Source organism: Montipora capricornis, chromosome 10, assembly GCF_036669925.1.
Source record: "Montipora capricornis isolate CH-2021 chromosome 10, ASM3666992v2, whole genome shotgun sequence".
Lineage (NCBI taxonomy): Eukaryota > Metazoa > Cnidaria > Anthozoa > Scleractinia > Acroporidae > Montipora > Montipora capricornis.
This window is the reverse complement of record NC_090892.1, coordinates 67,553,103-67,565,602: the sequence shown is the minus strand read 5'-3', so window position 1 is coordinate 67,565,602 and position 12,500 is coordinate 67,553,103. Positions and strand designations below refer to the sequence as shown.

The 12,500-nt window shown below is 40.9% G+C and overlaps 3 protein-coding genes across 5 annotated transcripts in view; 1 reads left to right on the top strand and 2 right to left on the bottom strand.

Annotated features, from left to right (window-relative positions):
- LOC138020055 (bone morphogenetic protein 1 homolog) overlaps window positions 1-1,847 on the top strand; it is a 15,926-nt gene extending 14,079 nt beyond the window's left edge. Inside the window, exon 6 of the mRNA XM_068867051.1 lies at window positions 1-1,847. This exon is cut by the window's left edge and continues 331 nt beyond it. The gene's annotated coding sequence lies outside the window, so the exon portion shown is untranslated.
- A 135-nt stretch (window positions 1,848-1,982) lies between these two features.
- Window positions 1,983-7,435, bottom strand: LOC138020056 (transcription and mRNA export factor ENY2-like). Its single transcript, XM_068867053.1, has 5 exons — window positions 7,394-7,435; window positions 7,250-7,318; window positions 5,084-5,154; window positions 4,833-4,907; window positions 1,983-2,197 (listed from the first exon to the last, which is right to left on the bottom strand). Exons 1-5 carry the CDS (start codon window positions 7,429-7,431, stop codon window positions 2,127-2,129), a joined length of 324 nt encoding a protein of 107 aa, XP_068723154.1. The 5' UTR covers window positions 7,432-7,435; the 3' UTR covers window positions 1,983-2,126.
- A 1,905-nt stretch (window positions 7,436-9,340) lies between these two features.
- Window positions 9,341-12,500, bottom strand: part of LOC138021479 (uncharacterized) — a 36,695-nt gene continuing 33,535 nt past the window's right edge. For all 3 annotated transcript variants that reach the window (XM_068868363.1, XM_068868362.1, XM_068868364.1), the window contains exons 4-9: window positions 12,219-12,432; window positions 11,496-11,699; window positions 11,309-11,377; window positions 10,425-10,529; window positions 10,219-10,323; window positions 9,341-9,670 (exon numbers count right to left, since the gene is read on the bottom strand). In XM_068868363.1, the coding sequence (XP_068724464.1) occupies window positions 9,550-9,670; window positions 10,219-10,323; window positions 10,425-10,529; window positions 11,309-11,377; window positions 11,496-11,699; window positions 12,219-12,432 (818 nt within the window). In that variant the 3' untranslated portion in view covers window positions 9,341-9,549. The remainder of the gene's footprint in view (window positions 9,671-10,218; window positions 10,324-10,424; window positions 10,530-11,308; window positions 11,378-11,495; window positions 11,700-12,218; window positions 12,433-12,500) is intronic.

The following is a 12,500-nucleotide window of genomic DNA, read 5'->3' as shown; positions in this document are numbered from 1 at the left end:
ATGCCAGGACAGTGTTTTCTCCCAACTTTGTGAACTAATCGTCTCTCATAGTAAAAATATACTTAGTAACAAGAATATGGAAGTGTCAAGATAAGTTTAAATCAGAAAACAGCTCACTTCCGGTTGTCGTTACGTAAATAAATAGATTTAGGTGGGAGGGTTCCGGCCCAAATGTGAAATACCACTACTCTTTGTGTATTTTAAACTCATCTGATGAGGATCGCTGATCCGCACGACCGGGTCTCTTCAAGCCTTCCTTCCGAGAGAAAGGGTCTGTCCGAGACAGCGTCAGGTTGGGAGTTTGGCTGGGGCTGCACATGTCAAAACGTAACGCAGACGTCCCAAGGTCACCTCAGGCAGGAAGGAAACCTGCCGTGGAACAAAAGGGTCCAAGCTGGCTTGACCCGGACTCTCGGTAGCAGTCCGGTCTTGCGCGAAAGCGTGGCCTATCGATCCTTTGACCCCTTAGGAGTCTTAAGCCATTATCACCGAAATCCGCGCATATATAGATTTAAGGGATACATATTATTAAATAAATACAGTTGTATTGCCTGATATATTTTCGATATGTAAGAACTCAATCTCGTTCCCAGGGTCTCTTCTTCCCTTCCCTTCCATTGGAAAGGGAAGAGGATACTGGGAACGAGGTTAGTAAGAACTAGGCGTGCACAGAATGGATGGGCATTGATAACGGTGACGCCTGAATGAAGGCAATGGTGCAGGATAGTGATGACTGTCCACCCATGATGTCATGACAATCATGATGTCCATGAACGTAAAATTGTGTCCCAGATTAACATTTCAGAAACCCATTTAGCCAAGCCTAAAAGCGGAACTCCCGGGTTATTTATTCTTGCAACAAGTTAACCTCGCTTGAGCCTGCAATCCAATCGAAACCCAGTACCTGGTCAACGGTCAACTTAAAATAGCTGACCTCGACGAGCTCTAAACTTGAGCCCGCGATATGGTCACATGATACTTTTGACATCGGCATACAGGGAGGGGTGGACGGTCATTCGGTGACCAAAACCAAATTTTCTCGCAGAGATGGTTAAAATTTAACCGGACGTTTCAGGTTTCAAATGATTTTTTTTTTCGGGCGCCGAAGTCGCTAACAGCTATAAAACACGTGTTTGGACGAGACAGAAAGGTTTAAAGGAAGAGATGTAGCATTTGTGAGCGATTGGCTTACAAAAAAAATCTTCTTTTATTAAAGACAGGAGAAGCCGACGACGATTATTCATTAGTAGGGTGTGACAGACAAATCCGACGATAGGGTAGGGCATTTGAACACCATTTTGGCCCGAGGGGGCGGGAATTTGAACGATCCACTCTTCAAAAGTTCAAATACCCGGACTTTGCCCGGGGAGGGGTGGGGTATGTTGAAGTTTCGAGTTGATCGGCGCATTAGAAAGAGTGAAATCTGCAAGTGTAAGGGATCAATGGGTTAAAAAACAGGCCACCTTGGAAGCTTTCAGATTCATTAGGAGCTCCTGTTTTTTATCCTATTTCTTTCTTTTTCAGGCAGGAAAGGGTTAACGGGGCCCGCTTGCAGGTGTTAGATGTTGTTGTCTATACCAAGCACGTATCAGCCACCATATTGGAACTTTGTGCGTGGGATAGGTCTGGGCCGGGTGACAAAATGACGGCCAAGCTAACCGGCCTACCCGGCCCAGATCTATCCCCACGCGCTTAATATATGGCGTCTGATACATGTTTCGTGGCGACAACAACATCTACCGCCTGCTGGGCGGCCCATTCCTGCCCGATAGACCCCTATTGACGAGTAAAATCGTCTGGCGCTAGTGTAAATGTCACTGTCGTCCAACAGCATCACGACTTAGTTGACCAATCAAATTAACGACCAGAGAGTATCAATGCCACCCGAAACAGTCCTTTTCAGGACTACACTCCCCGGACGATCGTACTTTACTTAATTATGATATGACTCCTGGGTTCAGGCCATTCAAGATAACACAGTCTCCATTCCAAAGCCTAATTTAGTCTCAGAGTACAAATTAAAGAACAAACTACAAGTGTGGCATGTAATTAAAACAATCGCAAGTAAATTAGTCTAATAAAGACTGAAATATGTTACAAAGGAATTTCGTGGCAAGTATGATGTACTAGGAATTTTCAGCAAGAAATGTTCGAATCTTAAGCAGCATATCTCTTTTCACTTCATCGGGTACCAATGCTGTGAAGAAAAAAAATAACACTTGATTATTTCCAGTACTGAACAATTTCTAGGGTGTGGTTACAGTTCGAACGCACGTTTTCAAACAAGCCCAACTACTATTTTGACAGTACACTGACAGTAGTCGTCGGGCACCATGTCAGCCGACAGTCTACCAACAGTTGGCCGAAGAGTTGATGGGATCGGCTTCGTTATCATACCAGCGACGACTTAATTGAACCGACAACCGTTAGTGAAGGAAACGCGTTTCCACGTACGAGAAGTTTAGTTGTTAACCGATACGTTCGGAGGGCGCCTGGAAAAACAGCGACAATAAATAAAGAAGGGCTGCCTTTAAAAATCGTTTGCGTTGCTAAATAACTTGCTCACAGACCGGAGAAAGGGAGTTATCGGCGCAAACAAAACGGCAGCGTTTGTCATCGACAACTACAGTAGTTTACGTTTTTAAAAGGAAGACAACTTGATTCACGCATGCGATGTTTTGCCAGCGATAACTTTTTGTTACCGGCAACCAAAAACATTATCAATGACAACTGAAGTTGCCTCGTCTGTGGAGACCCTACAATGGAACTGTTGCCTGTTCCATCTTATCATCACGGAATAAAAATATCACAGGAGAAGCTCCAGTAAAAACGATCTGGTTTTAAGTGGGCGTTTTGTCACCCTGCTTGGTCTTTCTAGCGAGAAAAGAAAGGAAACGTCATCTTCTCCTATCAACCATTTATGTATAGAAAGGCGACTATGTCTGTTTAAAAAAATCCTGGATGGACGTGCACCGGATTACTTGACCCAGAAACTCTCATCTTTCAAATACAATAAGCCATATGATACAAGGTCTCGGTTACCTTATCGCTTTCCAATTCCACGAACCAGTAGCATGAAGCGCATGTTCTTTTATAATAGGGAATTTAAGATCTACGACGGCAACGGTCAACGAAAACGTCACCTCAAAATATAACTTGGCTCTATTATAAATCTTTCGCGATTATTCAGTCTCGTTCACGTCCTACAATGTGGGCGAAGTATCCTAAAAATAAACTGGTACGAGTGGTTTCAGGTTTACTGCGCCTTTCAATAACATGCGGATTCTACAATTCAAAGCTCAATCGACAAATGCGTTTTTCGATACCGTCAATCAAATGTTCGGTGGCTCCTCCCAGCTTCCGACTATGTTGACTGAACTGGGCTCAACCATGTGATTTGATTACTGCGCGCTCGACAGTAGTCGGAAGCTTCGGAGCCGCCGAACATTTGATTGACGGTAGCGAAAAACGCATTTGTCAGTTGACCGTTTGAATTTAAGAGTTCGCATGTTATTGAAAGGCGCAGTAATATAGAGAATGAAGGATTCTCTGTTGCATCCTTACGTTGTCGCCAAAACCTTAAATTTGGTGATTTCACGCCGTCGTTATGCAGAGGACCGCTAAGATGCTCGCTCAAATCCGTGCTGCACGTGCAGCACGATTATTTATACTCTTTTAACCAATGATATTACTTTATTGTGGCGATGTCGTAGCCGTCGCCGTTTCTTAAATTCCCTAATGCTGTTAAACTCTGGAATGATGTTACCAGTGATAGAGACTTTGTCTGTTTTTCAAGTGCAAAAAATTTCAGGAGAAGCTACTTTGATTTGATGTGCAAATTTACGCCTGACACCTTCAGGATTGACAAAGTTTCTTAGCTTATTTGGTGACATTTTTAGTCTCTAGTTTTACAGTATTTAACTACTTCTTAATTAGTATTTTAGCATTTTAGTATTGTAATAGTTTAGTACCTTAATATTTTAGTATTTGAGTAATTTAGTCATTGGTTTTTAGTTTAACAGGGCCATAAGGGTGAGTACAGTTTTTTCTACTGTAATTATGCACCCGCACCCTATAAATAAAGTGTTCTAAGTGTCGTACTGGAATTTGGTCGAATAACTTAACTGTTGAACAGTCTAAAACTCGCTTTGAACAGTTGGCGAAGAGTGGAAGTGACGTTGCATTGACGTCACGACGCGCCTGCGTGACACAATATCGAGGAGATCCGTGAAGTGTCCCTTCCTTCCCGCTTAAAAGGGGAATCAAGGAAAACTCTGCTGAGCAGGGTAGTCACTTCGTGCAATGCCGCCTAAATTCTGCGCTTAAGAATCCTTTGCCGAAAGGCAAAATTGTGAGGGGAATAGCTCATATATTAAAGAATGTCATATATTATCTACAGATTACATAATAGTATATTTGAAAAAATGGATTGCCAAAAGTAGGCATACACAGAATAAATGGCCAATGACAGCATGTCGATCAGGATATTACGAATACTTTTGAAAAGATTAAGTTTCTGATACCTAGAACATATCCCTGCAGTAATTTCCCCTTGATGAACTAACAAAAGCAACTCCCTCAAGTTATTGTTCTACACTGTTTCTGACCATCAGAAGCAGAATGGACATAGAGAGAATTGTATTTAATGACATCAGAGAGGCAACAAGAAATCATTGTCAGAGTCAGGTGATTTGAGGATAAGGTGACAGTGGATGGAACCTTTTTGAAAAGAACCCTCCACTGATGACCAAAAAAATGACAATCTATTTATGGGAACGATCCATAGTTACATGCCAGCTAATAAAACTACCAAAATATTATCACTTGCTCACCTCTTCCCATTGGAGTTATTTCAGCCACTAGATCGTCAACAGTAACATTTTCAAGTCCTTTCTGCTTAATAACCTCTGTAGAATAACATGAATAGCATTGTTATTGATTTGTTAGAGATACATGTATTTCACAATCCCCTTGCCGCACAGATACGAAAACTCACCATGAATATTTTTACCTTTGGTTACATGAAGCAAACTTGTCATGTTATCTTTTTAAGGAAGTCTATAACCAATTAAATAACTTGTACCTTTACAATGACTTCTTAACTTATCACGCCATCCACATTCTGTAAGCCTGGTTCGAAGGAGCTCCTTTAACCTGCGAAAAAAGACATCGAGTTAGCAAAAGATCATTACAGTTCTAGAGCTCAAGCAGCGACTGAAGCAATATCAAAGAGTTTTTTTTATAAAATCCAGGCTTGAATGGGAAACCGCACACAAAAGCTCATTCATTTCATTTGAATTCATTTCATTTTATTTGTTTTCACACTTGTAAGTAAAGATAAATAATTACAAGGGTAGAACCAAAACCAGGGGCTTAAATGGCCTAATGGTCAGCAAAGAAAAACAAAAATTAATTACTTGAGTGATGGCAAGAATAGAGAAAGGCAACTAAACAGATATACAAACACACACTGTCGCACAACATTCAAATTGAAGAAAGGAGTTGCAAAAAATTTCAGTGATCACTGTCCTAGTAGTCAAAGGTCAAGCTTCAGAGACGTAAAAATGAGGCTCTAGGCTCTTTTTAAAATTATTAACTACAAGAGTGTTTCGAACAGTGATAGTAGCAGTGTCATTTCAAATGTTAGGCGCTTGATAACAGACAGCAAATTGGAATCTTAGAAAGGATTTATGTAAGTTAAAGTGAGGAGTTTCATAATCACGGTAATCACAATTAAAGTGGAGAAGAGAAGAGAGAGGAGGAGGTAAGAGGTTATGAAATGGTTGGTACAGCTCTTGCCACCAAGCAACCAGTTTACTCATCCCACAGAGAGAGCCCGGGAGGTGGGGACTCCCATATGGAACAGACGGGGATGCTCGTCGGAAATTTTGAATTTAACCCCTAAAGGAGACCATCTGGGCGTGGCTCAAGCTTTTTTCTGTGTCTAATTCTGTGTGTAAAACATATTTTACAATTTTCACCTGGAAATCTTGCTTTTCATGTGTCGCACAAGCTATGTAAAGTTAGTAAAACTCACAGTCATATGGACCCACGACCTTTGCGTAAATTGCGTGGCACATAAAAAGCAAAATTTTGAGGTACAAATGGCAAAATATGTTTGCTTTTGCTGGAGAGATTGAAAATAGAAATGAAAAATATTTGAGTTTAGGTGCACTTTAATGTCCCCAATTAGTGCTCCAGCACTAGTACGACTAGACATTTAAATAAAGTTCCTTTCCTTTTCCTTTCCTTTCATCGCTTGCTAGTGTTTAAAGAAGAAACTTTATAAATGTATTGTCTTGTGTTGCGGTTATGTTGCATTGTGCAACGGTCAAACATATCCAGGCAAACTTGAAAGGAAAGAAACCCCTGACTTAGGAATCAATAAGTAGGGAACATATCTAATTCAGTATTCTAATGTGTCAACCAGTGAAATAACTCTAAAAGAACTCTTGTTTGATATCAATGTTTAATAATTATTTACATTCACAAATTTCTAGCTTCTAAAGAAACAGTGGTGCTGCGTCGGTGGGAGAGTGAAACAGGAAAATTTGGTTTCATCAAACGTGTTGATAAAGGTTGAATTACCGGTACCACCATTTGGAAAGCTGACGTTTCGAGCATTAGCCCTTTGTCAGAGCAAATAGAGGAATTGTGAGTATTGCTGGTTTTTATGAGGGTGTGAAGGAGCTTTGCCATTGGTGGAAATATGGTAAAATGAATTTGTGAATAAATTAACAGAATGAGAGGCATTCATTGATTCTGTGAGGGAGCAACTAAACAATACAGGGCCACACAGGGCCAGCACATGCAAATTAGTTAAAAGCTTTTGTAGAACGAGACACACAACAATGGGAGCTTTTGTTATTCAATGATATGGAAACAATAAATATTTTTACTGCAAGGTTTTGTGGATAGTAGGAGAGAGTGAATGGAATTCTGTTGCTTTCTTCGTTCTGTGACATTTGTAGTGCGGAAAATTTCTCGATCGACTCCGCTGTCAACACGTTTGGTCAGTACAACCAAATTTTCCTGTTTTAATTATTTAAGTAGGATGGATTCTAACATCAAGCTCGAAAAGAAGCTCTATAAGAACGAGCTTGTTGATTGGTTACGAGAGAAAACAGCCGTATCAGTCTTGTTAACTTGCGGTTAATTTAAAAAGCCAGAATGTCAGTTTAGCTACAGCGTTCGAACAATTATGCATACGTGTGAACTGAACTTTTCAGTTACGTATATCTCTGCGTACCTTTCGCGCTCTCCAGATTCTACCAACTTCTGGTTTATTGAAGCAGACAACTGGCCCTCCTTTATTCTTCTGCAAAGATTAAGAGTGGGCGTAAAAACACCAAAAGATATATTCAATGCAAGCTGAAACAAATCAACTACTTACTCAACCATCTTCCAATTCAACGTTCTTAAGTATGTCATGTAGTCTTTCACGAAATGCAATCTCACTCTCCTCTTGTGCCACAGGAATCCCAAGAAATGCACAGTTCGAAATAAATAAAATCCTCTGACCTGCAAATCTCCCTTTCTCACGAGGTCGGACCGAAGTAGCTGTGCTGCTGGTTAGGCTCTCGGCCCCTGAACACGACCCACGTATTCGGAGTACAGCACCACAGCCTGATGAAATAGGCTGGGAGCCGATTTTGAGGAGGGAGGAAAACCGAAGTACCTGGAGAAAAAGTCTCGGAGTAAGAATGAGATCAACTGAAGCTAAGCCCACATATGACCCGAGGCCAGAGTCGAACCCGGGTCACAGAGGTGGGAGGCAGGGTGATGACCACTAACCCACCCTGACACCCCCGGCCCATATCAAATATTCCAGCTTAATGGTGAGTCAGTGGCGAAGAGTTCTTTAAGCCCGCCGCACACTGCCTCGCGAGGCGGTTTGCTTCTCACGTGTGCGGGGAATTTTTGGTGAGAAATTCGCCTCGCGAGGCCGTGAGGATAAAATCAAACATGTTTGATATATTTCGCCTCGAGAGGTAAATTCCTCGTTGTGTCCAATTCACCGTTATTGTTGTGTGCAGCCATCGTGAGAATCAAGTTGAGCTTGGTCAATCAAGCAACCAATAAAAATACATGACATTCGCTGGTGACGTCAGTGACGTAGGAATTTCTTCCTCCGACATCATCTTGAGCCGCTGGAGTCACGTGAGTATGCTATGTATTTTTATTGGATGCTTGATTAAACCAAGCTCAGCTCGATTCTCACGATGGACGCACACAATGAGGAATTTGCCTCGAGAGACGAAAAATATCAAACACGTTTGATTTTATCCTCACGGCCTCGCGAGGCGACTTTTTCACCAAAATTTCCCCGCACACGTGAGGAAATGGCTGAGCAAACCGCCTCGCGAGGCAGTTTGCTCAGCTCTTTCCTCACCGTGTGCGGCAGGCTTTAGTCCCTATTGTTTTGTCGTGTCCGTTGTCCACTAGTAACAACAGTTTGAATTTTGAAAATCTGTTCTATATTCAATTTTAAAAAAGTAATCTTGAAAAGAAACAATTAATTGAAACCAGCGTGATTTCGGACAAATGAATAACTCTTACTACCCTACAATGCGATCCTCGCATTCTCGGTTCGTACTGCGAAGTAAAGTAAAGGTAAGTCTCTGCTTACGAGTCAAAAGGCCCATCAGGCCGGCACTTATCTCCGGTTTCATTGGCATGAAGCGACTAGGAGTATTCCTACTCCCCCCTGGATGGGATGCTAGTCCATCGCAGGGTTACCCCCAGCATTTTGCCGGTAACCATTTATACACCTGGGTGGAGAGAGGCACCGTGAGAGTAAAGTGTCTTGCCCAAGAACACACTCCAGCCAGGACCCGAACCCGGACCACTCGATCCGGAGTCGATAGCACGAACCATGAGGCCACTGCGAAGGCCCGCGTTTTTTTTCCAGTTCAACTGATGGCCTAACTGCGAAGCGCCAGCTGAATTGACCAATCATAGAACCTTACTGTAAAAGGAACATCAAGGTGGAAGATTTCCTCGCGACAACAGAAAACGTTCCCACAGAAACTTCACTATGATGAGGAAGGCTCGTCATTTGGTGGGTGTAAAGGAAGTTCGAACCATCTGTCGTTTAAAAATCATTGATTTTGGAGCCAAAGTAGATTCTACACAGGTTTCTTTTTCGTGAAGGTGAGGAATCAACTTTCTATCAACGTTTTCCTTAACTGGCAAAACGACAAACAAAAAACGAGCCGCATTTCAGATTGTCTTCTAGAGCTTATTTCGCCAAAGTTTGATAAATGGAATCTATCGTATTCAGTTAAGTTTTAATTAGAAAAACAACTATCTTCACAACAGCCATGATTATGCCATATAATACAGTCTAAAAAACACTTTTATTGAAGTTAAAATAATTTATATGTACATAAAAATCACAATCCTTAAGCAACTTTCACCTAACAATGACATTTAAGATCCCGCAAGGACATTCACATACTCGTTGAATCGCTTCTTGGATCTATTCTTTGGGTTACTCTGGGTTTCATTCCTTGCGCGAATTGCCCGTAACACCTGACTCGTTTGTGTTTATTTCAGCAAAATCTTATTTCCTGCTTGTACTGTTGGGATAATTTCTTCTCTGTATTCCAGCGGTAGGTATTTTTCAACCAAAGAGTATAGAGATTCACGGTTAGTGATGAAACCTTGCCTGAAACAAAGAAGAAAACAAGAAAATAAATTAATGCAATGAGAAGCGTTCATTGACCTGGCAGGGATAGAACAAGATAAATTTCATTACTGTGACGTCGCGGAATACGATTTGCTCCAAACTCCAGACATTCCTTCCCTCACATTTTTCCTCGGGGTGGGCCTACAGCTAAACGTAGGCTAGGAATCAGGCCCAAGTTGTTCAAAAGGCGGATAGCGCAATTGGTTTCGCTATGACTTATCCACTAGATAGTGCTCTATCCGGCGGATAGTGCTATCCATCGTTTGAACAATTGGGCCTAGGACTCTTAAGATCACCGTTTCTCTGAGCTACAAGGACAAACTGGAAAAGTAATATGACCCCGAAGTCGCAATAAAAGAACTCGAAGCTTGAGACAATTCCGACTGCTCACAATCGAAATGACATTCATTTATGTAATCACCTAGTTCCAGGCTCTCAGATAGCGGAGGCGAGTTCTCGTTCCCACGCCTCCACTATCTGAGAACCTGGAACAGGCTAGTAATGACCACAGCACACTGGTTATTTACCTTTTCATAAGGAGCTCTACATCGGCCAGCTCAATAGTTGATCTGTGGGAATGCTGGCAGTAAGTCATCAAATCGGACGACAGCTGTTTGAAAAACAGGTTTGAACTGAAAAGCAAAAGACATCAAAAAGGAAAAGTAGTGTTAAGCCTAAGATTTGGTACCAGCTGATAAAACCAAATTTTGATAAGTTTGTTAATGGTGGTTACCCCAATTCAACTGCTTGAAGAGCTTCTTTAGACACTTTTGCCGTGGAAAAGTGCTGGAAGATATTCTTGACCAAAGCAGACGGCATTTTTGGTCCATATGGCTTCCTATTGAACAAGACAAAAGTCTTGGGTTATAGAGGATTAACATTATAAGACTTTCGAATGGTAATGAGTATTGACAGAAGTGATCCCCGCACTTTTGTCCCTTATAGACACCCGAAAAATCCCGGTGGCTTAAACGCAATTCAAAAAACCCAAGACATCTGCAATGCTGGTGCAATACTCTACCATCTGAGATGGGAAGCCCCTCAGTTGAGAGAAGGTCAATTTGTCAAGGGCTCGTGTGTTCTGGTGTTGAATTGCAGGTTATAGACAAAATTGAAATAAGTGATCCAAACACTTAGCTGGACAATAGCCCAATTTCAATATATTAAAATTCAGTCCTAAACAAAAGGCATCAACTCGAGCCTCTGGAGAATAAATACAAGGTTTTGTACCAGTAAATATTCCTCAGAGCCTCGAAATGATGCCTTTTGTTTAGGACTGAATTATAATCTATCGAAATTGGGCTATTTAAGTAATTGTAATAATCATTAAGCAATATTATTTTCTCAATAATAATCTCAATAGGCCACTTTCGATAGATTAAAATTCAGCTTGAAAGAGAGATTTAGAGGACAAAGACAAAGGAAGGTGGATGATATGTAGATATTTTTCACATTCATTCCAACATGTTTCTATTGTTTTTGTCCTCTGCCTCGCTATCAAGCTGAAGGATATTTCGAAAATGGCCTATTATCAAGCAATGTAAGCAAATTGTCTCAATATTATTGATTGCCATCATTGTTCACTTTCTAGTCAGCACTTTCAAAGAACGTACTCACTTGGAAGTCTTCCCTGAAACCTTCCTTTTTGACGGTTTTCCTCCAAAAAACGGTCTTGTATCAGGGTATCTAAATGCAAAAAATAAAATTGGATTTTATAAATGAAACAATGACTGAAAAAAGATAAGTAATCTTCTTGGATCCCAGAGTGAACCACAGTAAATTGTGAGAATTTTCTCATCGTTACCTTTGTGTTTCACTGACCATTAAGCTAGACACCTCAGTGACTGGTGCAGACGACATGTCAAGGGGCAACTCAGGGGTAACCAAGTCCTTCCATTGCCGAGATGTTGGCATGGCATCATCCCTGATCAATGCGTCTGTTTGCTCAATGTGTTCCGATACAAGTGATGATAGAACACCGAGTTCTTGAGATTCTTGATCACCTTCACTGGAATTTAACAATTTCAACAAGAAGAAAAATAATCATAATATCATAAAAATTATTGTTTGTAAATTTCTTGTGTGGCTGCACTTTCTGCAGTCAAATGCAAAAAACAACAAAGCCTTAGGCCTTGAAGGGTTGATAGAATTATCCAATGGATTAATAATTATTAAAATATCCACTTCAAATAATATGAATGATCTACCGGTAAGTGATTTTATTATTATTGCAAATGTTACTGTGACAACGTATCCACAATTAAAAATTTAGGATCTGGCCAAGGAAATAGTTTTGGACTCGACCCAGTGGTAGGTAGTCACTAAAAGTGGCACTAAACAGCTTAACAACAACAAAGGAAAGGTATGGAAATGGAATGCAAATCAAAAAATTAATGTTATTACAGTATGCACACAGCAACCTAATCAAGTACATTCCATATGGTACAAAAAACTAATGTTTGTTTGCATGCTTCACATTGCACAGTGTATTTGTACTGTTTTAACACAAACTTAATAAGCACCTTACCCCTGGAGACTTGTAGTTGCATCTATTGTGGTCGTATCATCTGCATCATCAATGGTTGTCACGGGAAGTGACCTTTCCACAGAATTCTCCTGTTCGTCAGTAATGCTTGTGATTGGAGAAGAGCTGGCTGTCCCTTTGGATGCTTGCAGTAAAGCATCATCATCATCATCTTTATCAGCAGACAAGATTGGTTCTACAGGAGTGTCTGCTAAACCTAAAAATGTGAAATCAATAAAGCATTCCTACATCTTACATGTATAGCAATCCAGGGTGACTGTCAAG

Coding starts and splice junctions, on each gene's coding strand:
- LOC138020056 (XM_068867053.1), bottom strand. CDS start 7,431: ATGACATACTTAAGAACGTTGAATTGGAAGATGGTTGA. Junction 5,155..7,249: donor GAATCTGGAGAGCGCGAAAG/GTACGCAGAGAT, acceptor CTTTTTTCGCAG/GTTAAAGGAGCTCCTTCGAA. Junction 4,908..5,083: donor GTTAAGAAGTCATTGTAAAG/GTACAAGTTATT, acceptor GTTATTCTACAG/AGGTTATTAAGCAGAAAGGA.